General features: G+C 60.5%; 4 protein-coding genes across 4 annotated transcripts; all 4 read right to left on the reverse strand.

The window, feature by feature from the left end:
* Positions 1–470: 470 nt before the first annotated feature.
* Positions 471–2,396, reverse strand: LBRM_30_0270 (putative Zn finger protein; the record flags this gene model as incomplete). The annotated part of the gene is made up of 1 exon (XM_001566610.1): positions 471–2,396. One exon carries the CDS (start codon positions 2,394–2,396, stop codon positions 471–473), a length of 1,926 nt encoding a protein of 641 aa, XP_001566660.1.
* Positions 2,397–4,208: 1,812 nt separating this feature from the next.
* Positions 4,209–5,405, reverse strand: ATG4.2 (putative AUT2/APG4/ATG4 cysteine peptidase; the record flags this gene model as incomplete). The annotated part of the gene is made up of 1 exon (XM_001566611.2): positions 4,209–5,405. The coding sequence occupies one exon, from the start codon at positions 5,403–5,405 to the stop codon at positions 4,209–4,211; it is 1,197 nt and encodes a 398-aa protein (XP_001566661.2).
* A 972-nt stretch (positions 5,406–6,377) lies between these two features.
* LBRM_30_0290 (conserved hypothetical protein) lies at positions 6,378–6,989 on the reverse strand (the record flags this gene model as incomplete). Its single annotated transcript, XM_001566612.1, has 1 exon — positions 6,378–6,989. The coding sequence occupies one exon, from the start codon at positions 6,987–6,989 to the stop codon at positions 6,378–6,380; it is 612 nt and encodes a 203-aa protein (XP_001566662.1).
* Positions 6,990–9,324: 2,335 nt separating this feature from the next.
* Positions 9,325–14,058, reverse strand: LBRM_30_0300 (hypothetical protein, unknown function; the record flags this gene model as incomplete). The annotated part of the gene is made up of 1 exon (XM_001566613.1): positions 9,325–14,058. One exon carries the CDS (start codon positions 14,056–14,058, stop codon positions 9,325–9,327), a length of 4,734 nt encoding a protein of 1,577 aa, XP_001566663.1.
* Positions 14,059–14,085: the final 27 nt, after the last annotated feature.

The raw sequence follows: 14,085 nt of genomic DNA on the forward strand, positions 1-14,085 counted from the left end.
TCCCTCGGTGTGTGCGCGTGTTGACGCATATTTCCGCTCCTCTTTCGCTTGAGTCTCTTCACGATCGGCTAAGAGCACGCCGGCACGCGCAGCCCACCCAGGCTGGAGCGAAGCAACAAGAGAGGATGCGCCAAACGGCCCTCGGCTCACCTCACCAACGCGGACAAGAAGTGCGAGAGAGCGAAGAGAAGACATGCACAATGCCGCACCACACACACACACACACGTAACAGCAAAGCGGTGCCCACCTGCACCGGCGCAGAGCAGCATACCCACAGACACACGGGTTGAACGAGAGGGCCGTACGCAAGAAGCTCTGAAGGAGGGCGCGCAGTCGAGAGGTAGAGAACGAAAAAAGACGACGGCAAAACACCACGGCACATGAGCTTGCATATACTCAACAAATCCACTCCCTTGCGCGCGGGCTTGAGACAGGACCTCGCCGTTTAGTGCGGCTTTCCTTCGGTGCGCTAGGGTTCGGCGGTGTCTGCCAACGTTCCTTTCTTTCGTCGAGTCAGTTTACGCGGCTTCGGTGGAGCTGAGACGGCGGGGGGCGACGTCGTGCTGCCAGAGGCGTCAGTGCTCGCGCCAGGTACCTGTGCAGCAGCAGCAGCAGCAGTACCGACTCCATCTCCCGTGGTGAACGTCGATGCAGGGGTTAGGAAGCTGCGGACTGGCGCAATGACACTCTTGCCGTGGTGCCGAACGGCGTGTTCGTGCAGCGACTCGTGGTCGAGGAAGTGGCGCTGGCAATCGGGACATTTCACGGAAGACTGAATCCCCATATCTTGAAGGCTGAGGCTCTTGTGGCAGACGCTGATGTGCAGCTCTAAAGACGAAACATCGCGAAACTCACGCTTGCAGGCGGGGCAGGGGTACAGGCGTGCGACGACAACGTGCTTAGACTCCGTGTGCGCATACAGCGCCGACGCATTTGAAAAGCCTCTCTCGCACGCGTTGCACCAAAATCGTGTTCGCGCCGTGAGTGGCGGCAGCGCTGAGAAGAGAGACGATTGCGCTGACTTCAGTGCAGCGGGGCCAAGTGCCTGCGGCACCCCCGAGACGCTGCTCTCGCTGGCACGGTCCACAACTCGATGTGCGTCACGCATATGCACGTCAAGTCTGGCTGCATCGGGGAAGCGATAGCCACACTGCGGGCATTGGTGCACGCGACGCTGCTTCTGCTCCTCGATCATCCGCTCTGTTTCGTAGGCCGCATCTTCCGCAGGATGGCGGAAGCGAATGTGCGAAAATAGAGCAGACGATGAGCGGAAGATTTTCTTTCCCTCGGCACAGTGATCACACATGACAAGTATCTCCGCGGACGATGCCGACGCCGCACCTGGCGAAGGTGTGCCAACAGTGCTGGGAGACGTTGGTTGTTCTACACCAGCGTCGCTTGGCGATGCGGCGTCTTTCGCAGAGGCAAAGGTGGTGGTGGTGGTGTGCTTCTTTTCGAGGTGCTGCAGGAGGTTCAGCTCCGACAAGAAGACGCGGTAGCACAGCTCGCACGGGAAGCGGTCTTCAGCGAAGTGGAGGTCGCTCGCCGATGTGGTAGTACTGGCCTTGGATACGGCGAAGACGGCGGCCCGTGACCGTCCGCCCCCAGTGGAGATTGGGGCAGGATCAAACACTTTCTCACCGATGCGCCCTACACTGACGCCCAGTTGGCGCGCCTCCAACTTGGCGACCACGACGTTCGTCTCCTCCACGGTGCGTACGCCAGGCATGCGACGCACCGGACTCGCTACGTCTAGCAGCTCCTTCGCCCCCCACCGTGAGTTGGAAGCCGCGCCAACAGATCCTGCGCCACCATGCTGCTGTGGCGTCCATGAGTCCGACATCGCGACATCATCCTCAGACACGGTCGTCCTCGCAGCGGATGGATCTGCGTCGTTGCTGCGTGCTGCTCTAGACGAGGCAGTGGGAGGCTGAGGAACAAGTGACTCCACAACGTCAAAGTCGAGCTTCGGGTGATCCTTGGCAACGTGGAGGAGAAAAGCGTCGCGGCTCGAAAAGGCAGCGCTTCTAACAGCGCACCAGTTACACGTGTAGGCCCCCGATTCGGAGACAGTCGGCAAGTATGGCCGCAGCTCGTCATACGCGCTCCGAGAAGTAGCCAGAAAAATCCCGTCTGGCACAACCGCCTCAGCTCCGGAGGCATCGGCGACACCCACGGCACCGTTTGCAAGTGGAGTGCCATGCACAGCCTCCGTGCCCTCGAGCGGAGCGCCGGTGACTCGCTCGTACAGGGCCAGTCGTGAATAGCACAGACGCGTCCAGTACGCCGCGTCCTGCTCCTTGTGCGTAGAGAGAATGTGGTGCAGCATCTGTCCCATGTGCACGACTCGGGTGCACATGGGACACGCGGCATAGGCCAGTCCGCTGTGCGACATGGATGATGGAGCATCAAAGCGAAGCAGTCTCTCTACCGACTGAGAGCTCGCTGACGAACCTGTCGCACCTGACGCGCATCGCAGTGACATGCGCAGAGCTGCGCCGGTGAGTCCGCCACATACGCCCGCTACAGAGGCTAGCAAGAGCGGCGACGACACACATGACGAGAACGACCGCCAAGCTGGAGAGGCGGCACTGGACGGCGCGCTGCATGTACAGCGGTCGTGGACTGAGTGGTGTGAATCCTGGATTGTAGCGGGCATCCGTTGTGACAGGCCGCAAAAGTGGTCGCTGAGCCGACCCCGCCCCGCTCTTCGCAGCATAGTTCCCTTTCCTTTGAACGCGCGCCCGCCGGTGGAGTGTCAGCGTGCACGCGGCCTAATCGTGGGTTTACTGCAGCAATGAAATCTGTAAGGGAGAGGGGTAGAGCAATACGCGTTGCAACACGCCTCAGCTGACTCCTCAAGCCCTCTGGCGTGCAAAAGGTGAAAGCCGCGAAGCCGACAGTAGGCACACTCAAGCACAACCACATAGACACAAGGCGCAGACATGCAAACGACTCTCAGTTTGTGCACGCGCGAAGGCTGCCGCCCTTCGGCAGACCACGAATAGTGCCTCGATGAAAGTGGGCAGCGAAAGGCAGCCAGCAAAGCGCCACACACCACGTCGGTGCAAAGCCTCCTGTGGTGGCACGGAAAAGGGGGTAATGGAAAGGGGGGAGGAGGGGGGGCTGAGGACACCTACACGGACTCGGCGTCTGAGCGAGTCGGACTGTTGCAAAGGTGAGAAGACGTATGGGAGGCAAGAGGGAAGTGCACAGGCACGCGTTGCCGACGTCAGCGTCTCCCCACACTACCCCAGAGAAACAACAGCGTCAGGGCCGAGAAACAAAGCAGAGCGAAAAGATGAAAGAGAAGCGCACATGAGCAAGTCGCAGGCGCTGGCAGGACGGTGCATCGTTAGGGGATGCAGGGCCACTACACGTCCTCGAAGATGGATGCGGAGAAGGACGTGTGACCGTCAGTTCACGCACACGCAGATATATGCTCAAACACGCCATCACCGTTGAGGAGGAGGGGGAGGGGTGACCTGTAGCAGCTCGTAGCACCAACGTTTCTTATGTTTTTCCCTTTCACCAACAACAGATCGGCACGACCCAAGAGAGAGAGAGAGAAAAAAACCACCTGAATAAAGGAAAAGTGCGCAATGAAACCAAGTGAGTTGTGTTACCGCCCTTCAGCGGCACCTCTCCTACTAGCGCCTGTCGATTGTGTGTGTGTGTGTGTGAGGTGAGCCTTTGCGTGGTGTGTGCGGGAAGGAAAGAGCGAGGAGGGAATGCCGCCCTTCTGCGCATGCAGGGGAGTTTATGCACGCGTGCAGACGCAATAGCGCCCGAGACCAGAACGGCGCCGACGCAGAAAAGCGAGATCGGAATGAAGAAGGGGGCTGATGTTCTCCATAGCTCTGGAGGGAGCAGCAGCAGCGAGGGTTGGTGTACGTAGAAGAGAATCGCCTTGAGACGCACAGACACACGTACTAACGGACATGGTGCAGAAAAGAGAGCGAGCATAGGACGATAATACGTAAAGCAGTTCGATGTATATACGCCAAACAATGACAAGGGCTACACGGGAGAGAGGCGTGCTAAAATGAGCACTAGTTGATTGAATCGGCTGGAAAGGGGGGCGGGGAAGATCGATGATGGGAACAGCGGCAGCGGCAGATGCATGGGTGGACAGCGTCGGTAGCACGCCCAGAAAAGAGTGCAAGGGGGGGAGAGTGCGCGAAAGTGAGCACGTGCCGTAGCTGCATCAATCCAGGTATTCCCACGAGTCCGTGTCGAGTTCGTCCTCACCGGCATTCTTCTCTGCTGTAGCATCAGTGGCAGTTCCTGCCTCACCCCCCTGGCGTCTCCCACGAGGCACCCGCAGCGTGCGTCGCTGTACTAGTAAGGCTGTCTCCGAGAGCGGCAGGTCTCCGGCCGCGCCGTTCATCTCACAGCGATTACCCATACGCAGCGGGGACACAAAAGTGCCGTTGGTGTGCCCTTGCCGCGCAGGCGCGAAGTGATCGCCGTCGTGCAGCGACCTCTGGGTTTCGACGTGCATAAATCTGTTGGAGAGATGCACCTCCAGCGCGGCCCACTCATCCCGGGTCGTAACGGCGAAGGCGAGAAACAGCGATGTGTCGACGCGGGACCAATGCACACAGCGCACATCGGAGACGGATGGCGTGACAGACACCGTGGCGGACGGCCCATCACTCAGCAGCGCGGCAGTGGTTCGCTGGTGCGGGTCGAGGTAGAAGAGCTGAGTTTGGTTGTGGGCAAAGAAGTAGTAGCTCCTCCCCGGTACTCCGCCGACAATCCCCAGACACTGCGGCTGCTCCATCAGCTTTTCTATCTGGAGGTAGCTCTCCTGGGTCAGCTGCGCTGCAGCACTCACGCGCACGGAGGCTAAGACGAGCACCACCTCCGCCCCCTGCTTGAAGGTGTGATGTACCTCGTCTGCGTAGACGCACCCGTTTGTGGACGTCACCACTGTCACCCGCGTCTGCAGCTGCTCCGTCTTAATGGCATCCTGCATTGTCCGTTTGATGGCCTCGCAGCCCTGCGATGGACTCCAGTACTCCGCCTTGAATGCTCGCTGATTCCATACGCTTCGGATCAGGTTGTGGATTGAGAAGGGCGCCGTCTCCGCACTGTGGTCAAAGAAAAGAGCGAGTCTGCGGTCTGCTGGGCGGCCGTAGGCCCACAGGAAATGGGCCAGGAGCATCTGCGAGGTGCGCAGAAGACAACCCCAGCCCTGATCTGTCTCAATCAGGCGCGTGACGGCCGGAATCGCCTCGAAGCCGTCCCGGTATGTAAAGATGAGAAATGTGTCGGCCAGCGCCTTCCCTAATTCCTCTTGCGACTCCACGGCAGCGCCAGACCTGCCGACGACTTGGAGGGGAAACACCGCCTCCGTGGGGAAGAAGGCGCTCCATAAGTCTTGAACATAGCGGAGCATTGATGCGTGTTTTTTGGCGAGGGACTGTGCATAGGGAGCAAGGAAGAGGGAAGGAGGCGCCTCGGCTCCAACACATACCCGATCGCGTGACAGACACAGGCAGCAGTGCCGTGCACCCGCACGTGACGCGCTTCGAGGGAAAGGGGAGGGGATACCCGTGCGTGTGTGTGCGTGTGTGTGTGTGTGTGTGCCGCCGACACCCTCAAGAGAAAGAGCACAGAGGTACGAAGGAGACGCAGAGATACAGAAAGGGGTGAGTAAGAGAGAGAGAGAGAGAGGAGGACAGGGAGACGGGAATGTAGATACAGCGGGAAGGGTTCATGAAGGCTACTGACGAGGAAAAGTGGCGAAGCAGCGAATGGAGCGAGCGATCGCAGGCCCCCTCCACCCCCGCAGCAGCCGTTAAACGGCGCACAACGCCTCGTCTGGACCTCTTGGGCGTCCATGTAGAGGTCGTGCTCGCGATGCACAGGCACGCCAGCGCACATTTATGAGACTCGTCGCTGTCTGTCTCACTCTTTCTTATTTTGCCACTGCTTCTTTGGGATCTTCGAGTCCGCTAAACACGCCGGCGAGGCGCTCCCACCCGCTCGCGCAGTGAACACACGCGCGCGACACTCCACCCACAGGCGCGTACGAGTAGAGAGCGGCAGCAAACAGCGAGGAGGAAACAGAAGGAGTCGAACAATGGAAGGAAAACGCTCAATCTGTGCTCGCCTCTGTGCGCATGTGAGTGAGCCTATGAGGGTGTGAAGACATCCACAACAACCCTCACGCACCTCGAGGTGGCAAGGAGGGATGGAGGAGCCAGGGGGAGATGTGGCTCGCGACGCACGCACGCCTTTCTCTCTGACAAGTGCTACCTCTCTCCTGCAGCAAGTGCGCGGGGGAATGACTACCCCCCCCTCCCCTCCCCTATCCCAATTCCACCCCATCACCACTCGTACTCCTACTGCACGCCTTCGGGTCACTCTACTCGTTTGGGTTAAAGAGGAACTCCATCTGATGGCGATGGCGAGGGAAGAACTGGCCTGTCAGGCGAGAGCCGGTGCGGTGCGTGTTGACATACGAGGTGTGCCAGCGCCGCGTCGGCACCCGGATATCGCGCCCGAGTGCGCACGACAGACACCACGCGCGCCCGTCCTTCGAGTAGAACTGGTTGTGTATGATGCGGTACTTGCAGCTCCAGCACTTGAAGCACTTCACATGGAAAAAGTACCCCTGTGTAGTCGGCACCCGCGCATTGCCGGACGGAACCCACACGTAGCTGTTGATGTCGTCCCCATCGATCGGCTTTTTGCAGTTGAAACAACATGCGCCGTCGGGCACCACCATTGGCTGGTCAACATCCTCGGTGTAGGCGGGGAAGTGCGGGCGTGACCTGGCCTCTTCATGCGGGATGGCGGTGAGGTGGTGCGCCTTGGACTGCATCCACCAGCGACGACTGTGCTGCGTGCGCACCTTGTGCCCTGACGCTGGTTTGCCGTGCATAGCTCGACATGGAACGGCGAGCGAGGCAGTTGATGCGATCTTAATGATGGCGGCACTATTGCGAGGCAGTACGAACTGCGTCGCACAGTTCATCTTGCTACCAGGACTAGTGATGCGCAGGTAGATCACGATGAGAACACACGCGCGCACTCCGTGGGAGAAAAGAGAGAGAGCTCAAAGAAAAGGGCACCAATGCACACGCAGTCACCATGCAGGACGCAGGCACACGCGAACCCAAACGTCGCGGAAACTTCACAGCGCCACGCAGGGATCCGTGTTGCGCTAGCGAGGAGCGTGCGCCGGAGTTGGATGGGGCATTGGTAGAAGGAGAGAGGGGGGGGTATGGAGGTTGGCGGCATCCGCCTCAAGCGAAGAGAAAAGGAAAAGATGAGAAAAGTGAAGAGAGCTTGAGCAGTGCAGTACGGTGCCTGAGGGTGTCAGGCAACCGTGCGGAGGAGGCCTGCAGATCATTTCCCCACCCACCTCCCCCTCGTTCCCTCCGCAGAACAAAGCATGTCCGTGGGGTGCCATATTACCTGCAACCGAAGGAGGAGAAATGAGACGACAGTAATAGGGGAGTACTGGACTGCAGTGGGCCGGGGTGTGTGCACGCCACAGAAATATCTGGCAGAGGTCACACGATGTCAGCAAGGTGGCAGCGGTTCGCCACGTTGCACAGACCAACCGCCCTCGCTACACCGGGTGCTGACATAGAAGGAGGCGCGGCGTTACGCCACCTTTAGGCAGCGCCGCGGAGGGGTACGGGCCTGTGTTCACCGTTTGATCCACACAGCCCTGATGTTGTCTCTATCTTTCGGGGTAGATGCACGTCGGTGGTCACAAGCGGGGGTAGTGATGACGATCGACTGCACGATCCTGACAGAGCCCTTCCGTGACGCATTGGTGCCATCGCTGGGGGGTGGAAGGCGTACTCGTGCCTCCGCTTCAGTCCCTTCCCTCCCTTCCTTGTCTTTCGCACTTCCTGCGTGCAGACACTGCGGTGCGCGTGCGTCGCTGGTTCACCCCGACGACCACCACCGACGCACACGCACAGGGAAGCAAAAGATGAAGAGGCGGACGGTACAGGGGAAACGTGCGAAAAGAGAGAGAGAAGAGAGTGCAGTTGGGTAGCGTCCATCCGCAGCGCGCGCCTAATCCTCAGCACACACCTCACCGTAAGAGGGGGGGACAAACAGTGGGGTGGGCTGATTTCGGTTCGCTCACTGCATCAGTGGATGGCGCCTCGGCACATGCGTGTCTGTGGGTGGGTGGGTGAGTGTGCTCACAAAGAGGGAGGAGATAGCGCCTCTCACCCTGCACACGCACCATAGCCTCTCTCTCCGCTATCGCGCTCGCAGACAACGTAGGCGGAGAGACGCACAGAGACGCAGAACGATGTGGCACAAGCCCGTGAAAGGGGGATGAAAAGAGAACGCAAAGGAGACGGCGGATACCTGCCAACAATGAGAGCCGGAGCATCTAAGCGAGAGAAACGAATAAACGCAGCGGAACGCCAACAAGCATGACGTGGTGGCGGGCCTGCTGCTGCCAAATATCTGAGTGGGGATCAACGAGCAGTAGGTGCGGGCGCGTCAAGAACACGCACACAGGCCGCGCCGTCTCCCAATCTGGAAGCCAAGATGAAAGCGAAAGAGAACGAAGAGAAGAGCGTGCCTTTTGAGCCTAACGATGTGTTTGTGCATGTGCCTGCCTGGGGTAACAGAGGACTCGGTGAGTGCGTGTCGGTCCGCCTGCGTGACCAGCAGACGAGAGGCCTTGGGGAGAGGGAGAGACACTCGATGCACGTGCCGGAGGGCGACTAGAGAAGAAGTAGAAAGGGGCGCACCAGCGCGGGTGACGGAGAGGAGGCAAGTCTGCTCGTGTACCTCGAGCACCCCAGCGCGCGAGGAAGAGAGAGAGAGACATCGGAACTCTCTACCCCTCTCCACTGCATCACGCTCATCGCCGCCTCACCCGCATGACTGCGGTAGTCCGAAAGAACTCGACTCCACAAAAAAAAAGAGCAAAAAGCGAAGGAAAGGAGTCCCAGTCAGGAGAATAGTAGTGGAGTGGCAGTGGACACTCCGCGAGGGCACAGATCGTCGCAGCAGCAGCAGCAGCAGCAGCAGCGTTTGACGGCAGCAGCCAAGAGTAAAGCGGGAAGAAGCAGCAGAAAAAAAGAGAAAATGGCGAAGAGCCGTGCGATGGCTGGCGGGAGGAGGGGGGGCGTGGACAGGCAACGCCGCACAGTGCACCGGTGTTCGTCTGTGTTGGTGTGCTGTGCGAGAGGCACGCACTCTGCCGCGCCTGCCAATGGGTAAATTGGTGAAGGCAAGTTAAGGTATCGGAGGTGGTGGGGTGAGGGATGAGAAAAGGAGGTGGCTGCTGATGACCGCATCGTCACAACCCTCTCGCTTTCTCTCCCTTGTCAATCAGCACCCCTCTCTAAAAGTGAAGCGTTGTGCAGCTGTCGGTGCTGGCAATGCCGCCTAGCTCGCGCACGCTCGTAGGCGCGCCAGGAGAGTGGGTGGAGGGAAGGAGGCCCCACGCTGATCAATATTATGCTGACGAGAGAGAGAGACAGCACCAACATGATGGAGGAGATGACAAGGCTGCTGTCCTCGGCCAGCGGGTCATAGCGCAACTTTGTCGCCGCAAAGGTCTCCACGGACGGGTGCAGCGTGTAGTGCACCGTTGGCGATGCCTCGAAGAAGAGTGAGGCGTTCGCCTCTGTGGCCAAGTAGGTGTAGGGCCACGACGTGTGCGGAGCGGAGGCCTCACTGGCGGCTGCAGTAGCGCTGAGCACAGTGAAAGACACCTGGCACGCCTCCGTGATCATTCCAGTGAGGTTGACGCGCAGCACAAGTGAGTCGAGCGATGAGGAACCTGCCCAGGTAAAATTGCGGGCGACGCGCAGGGTCGAGCCACACCGTAGCACGGCAGAGACCGTTGCGCAGCGGAGAATGTATATCAGGAAAGCGACGTGGTACTCGGTGATCCCGCGCATGTGCATGAGTGAATCAACAGCGTGGCGAGGAAGAAGGGCATAGTCTCGCACGCTGACCGTGAGCACTGTCTGATCCGTGAAGAGCCTTGAGTTGTTGACCAGCGCGATGGCACGGGCAGGCAAGCGCGGTGCACGTAGCCGGAGACCGTAGCTAGAGATGGCGCTGTAGGAGGGCTGAGTAGTGTAGGCTGGGGAATCGCCACGGGCAGCCGCCATCACGTAGCACTCCTCAGCGCCTAGGCCCGTAGTGTACTGCAGGGTCACAGAGAGGTTGAGCGACGTGGAAGGTGCTGTGGTCGCCAGACGCGGAACGGTGAGACCGTACGTGCAGATCACCGATCCCTCCAGCGACGTCGCCGCAGGCAGCCCCGTGCCGGTCGCGCCAGTGCCACTGCCGTACCAGCCGAGAAAGACGCCGTCGCCGACCGCCACATCCGAGTCGATGAAAAGAAGACCTGGCGGCCGCATGTACGAGCTCGGCGCGGCGGGGCCGTCTGGACGGCGTAGACACGCACGCACCTGCTGGCCAGCCGAAGGCGTCATGTAAACTGAGGTGCGCTGCGGCAGGCATGCGCACTTGCTGCGATCCGGTGTGGCGTTCAGCACCGTGTAGGAGCCACTCGTACACATGGCACACGCAGGTGTAACAGACGTGCCGCTCACCGTCGGGGTGCTTCCGTAGGAGGAGCGGCAAACGCCATCCAGCCCTCTGGATTGACGCACCGACAAGCCGTTGAGCACTGCACTCACGCTGGCGGTGACGGCAGGAAAAGAAGCCACGTACAGGCTGAGCAAGTGGACATCTGTAAGGGCCGCCACGTCTCTGCTTTGCTGTTGGGCGGTGGTTTGCGCCTGCGAGTGCCAAGTAGCCTCAGCTCTGCTCAGCGCCTCGTGGAGCGGGCTGACAGGAAACGCTGTGCTTGAGAGTCGTGTCATCATCCCTGGCACGTAGTCGTAGTGCAGTGGTAGCGTAGAGGGCTGCGGACTACTGCTGGAGGAAAAAGAAGGACTCATGACCATCCATTGCTCGCGCTCCACGTACCTCGCCACCCACCCTGCCACAGAGAGGTACATCGTTGTCTTTGCCGAGGGCGGAGACGTCATCTGTGACTGCTTCCAGAGCGGCCAGTCCACTGTCACCGGGCTGCCCACTGCCGCCGCGTCTGCGAAGAAGGCTACCGTGCTTGTCGAGCGGCTCAGCACAACACGGTAGGTGGCCTTGGCTAGGTAGTCAACCCCCACAGATTTGACACTCCACGTCCACGGGGAACTGAGCACCGTGAGCGACGACGGGGCGGGGGTCATGGAGAACACCTCGGTACAGCCACGCCAGGTGGTGGTGGCGTCGGTGCTCTGTGGAATTGCCAAAATAGAGGCATTAAGCAGCAGCCGCAGCGTGAAGGAGACAGAGGGTGGCAGTGCTGTGTCAGTGGCGGAGGTGATGGTGGCTGCCTCAACGCCCGCGGGGTGCTGATAGCTGGAGACGAGGGACCAGGACCACCTCGACTGGGATGCGACTCCCTCACCGCCCTCTCGTAGAGCAACCAGCACATGGCCAATAGAGGTGGTGACAGCGCCAGTACCGGTGCCCGACGCCTGCTGCTGAGAGCGAAGTAGCGACCTGTGCATCTCCCACAGCAGCGTGGCGTTAAGCTGCATCGCCGCCTCCCAGGCAACACCGCCGCGATGCGGCAACAGACCTGCAGACGACGTGGCAGTTGCGGAGGTAGCGGAGACGGAAAGTGGTGGCGGCAGTAGTCCCACCGCCCACAACGTCTCCGCTGACACAGCAGAGGACACGACGCGATGCATCAGCACAAAGCGGCACGACATCGGCTCGTCCGTCGCGCCACTGCCTACAAACACGAACACGCGCGCGTCGTACGACTGGGCAGGAAAGCCGCGGGGCAGCAGCGATGCGGGCCCCACACATGCGTCGTACCAGCCGCCGCTGTGCCCGTCGCTGAGGGTTGCGGTGGTGTTGTAGAACAGGCCGGGCATTGATACGCAACCCTTGTGCAGTGGTGCCTGGTAGACGTCGATGCATGCGTACCGGCAAGCAGCCTTGGCGTTGTCGAGTCCTGCGCTGGGGCTGCCAGTCGACAGGGCGCCGGCAGGAAGCACAGGGCAGCCGTGCATGAGGCCATCACCAGGGCAATAGACTGGGGTCGGTACCGTCGGCGATGCGGAGCAGAGGGACGGGCAAACCTCACAGGTTGCCGTGTCGGGCTTTGCGTAGGTGCCAGCAGGGCACGTCTCAGCGACCTGTGCTCCGACGAGGACACGGTGGCGGTCCTCGCTCGACGCTGCGCGGTTCAACCCCGTGTGCAGAGCGGCGTCAGCGGCATGGCCAGCAGCACATGGATTCATGGGTGCGGAGGCCACGATGCTCGGCGTGTAAAGTGACCTCTGGCCTGTAAAGCTGGTCGATGCCTGTTGAAACATCGTCCAGTGGATGAATTCGTGTTGGAGCGAAGCTTTGGCAGCAGGGAATGCCGTCGCCAGAGGCACCGACGACTCATACCGGGTGATACCGGGTACAGCGGCCGAGGTGGGTTTCACGGTCCTCATCTCGCTCACGTCCCAGAGAACACCTAGAGCAGCACTAGAGGGGACGCCTGACGCATCAGCGCGCGCCTTCAGCAGAGCCTGGACACAGTCGGACGGAGAGGTTGTCGCCGCAGAAGTCAGAGGTCTCGTCGCGTCGAGAAACATGGCCAGACACGCCAGAAGCGCTTTCTCGTTTCTTGGCAGTGAAGCAGACACACGCGCGACGCGTGCTGCAGTGGCTTCCTGGAACACTGTAGCATTGGCCAAGGCGTCTGCCACCGAGGCCTCTTGCATCGTCCGCATCGCCCACGCGTGCATGTGCGTCGCGGGCTCCACCCACACCGAAGAGGACGCATGCAGGAAAGGTGCATCGAAGAGGGCCGTGACGGAAAACAAGTATGTTGTTGTCACGCAGTACGTGCGCTGCAGGAGCTGCGAAACAAGCGTATCCGCCTGTTCCTCACTGAGGGCGTCCGCACCGCCGCCGTTGGATAAAACTTCTCCCAAGCGGTCCAGCGCATCCTCCATATACGTGACAAGGCGCGCAAAGGTTCGAAGTCCACTGCTGCTGCTGCTGCTGGCCACGGAGTGCTGCAGCTGCACCCACGCGTCCACCATTAAGCACGACGTCTTCGGTGCAGGTCCAGGCACACCAGTGATGAACCCTGTTGCTGTGTCATCGAGCGATGGCGCCATCTGCAATGGCGTCAGCGTTGCGACGGCAAGGCGGTACAGGAGCGCCCACTTGCGCTGAAGTTGTGGCACGTAGGTAGACCAGAGGTAGCCACCCCACTGCCCTGCCACCGCTCGCTGCATTTCCGCTGCCTCCGCTGCATCCCACAGGGTCAGAGGAATAGTTCGGTAGGCACGCGCTGCCTGCTCAGCGTGGGCAAGGGCGTCCACAACACGTGGCACGGCGGTCCGCAACCACGCTCGCTGTGGCAAATAGTCACTCATAAATACAGTGAGCACCTCTGCAGCACTCAGGCCCCTGGAAGAAAGTGTTAGTGACTCGTCGGCCCGCATGGCACTCGTTGCGGCGGCGAGGGAATCTGCAGTCCAATTTGTGTGCAACGCGTCCAGTTCTCCCAGCATGCACTGTGGGGGAGACGACTGCAATACTCCTGCACAGGTACCCAGAGACGTGGGAGTGGTGTAGCACCCTCGCCGCAGGTCGAGCCTGCCTGCCACCTCAGCAGTGAGCGATGCAGCCTCGCCTGTTGACCCCACCGCGGACAGCGACACGAGGTACACGGGACTGAACTGGGTGTCGAACATGGAGAAGGTGAATGGGGCAGTTATTCCGCCTCCAGACGCGCGGGTGTGAGCACACACCGGTGCCGAAGTGCCACCGGTGCTCTTCAGGACATAAGAAAACCCACCCGCACTCCAGACAGGCGCTAAAACCGCCTCCGAGAGCTGCATCAAGTTAGTAAAAGCTGTTGCTGCGGAGATGCTCTCGTCGGCAAGCGTTACTGCAACTCGCTCCGCGTTGGGGAGCACTGGCTGTGTGGTGGGATTTACCGCTCCACCAGAGCCTCCCCAGCCCGCCACCAGCAACAGCGCCACGCACGCGCAGACATGACAAACGCGCCCACACGGCATGGTGGCGTTCGCTCCCTTGTGGGACGA

The sequence above is a fragment of the Leishmania braziliensis genome, chromosome 30 (assembly GCF_000002845.2).
Source record: "Leishmania braziliensis MHOM/BR/75/M2904 complete genome, chromosome 30".
Lineage (NCBI taxonomy): Eukaryota > Euglenozoa > Kinetoplastea > Trypanosomatida > Trypanosomatidae > Leishmania > Leishmania braziliensis.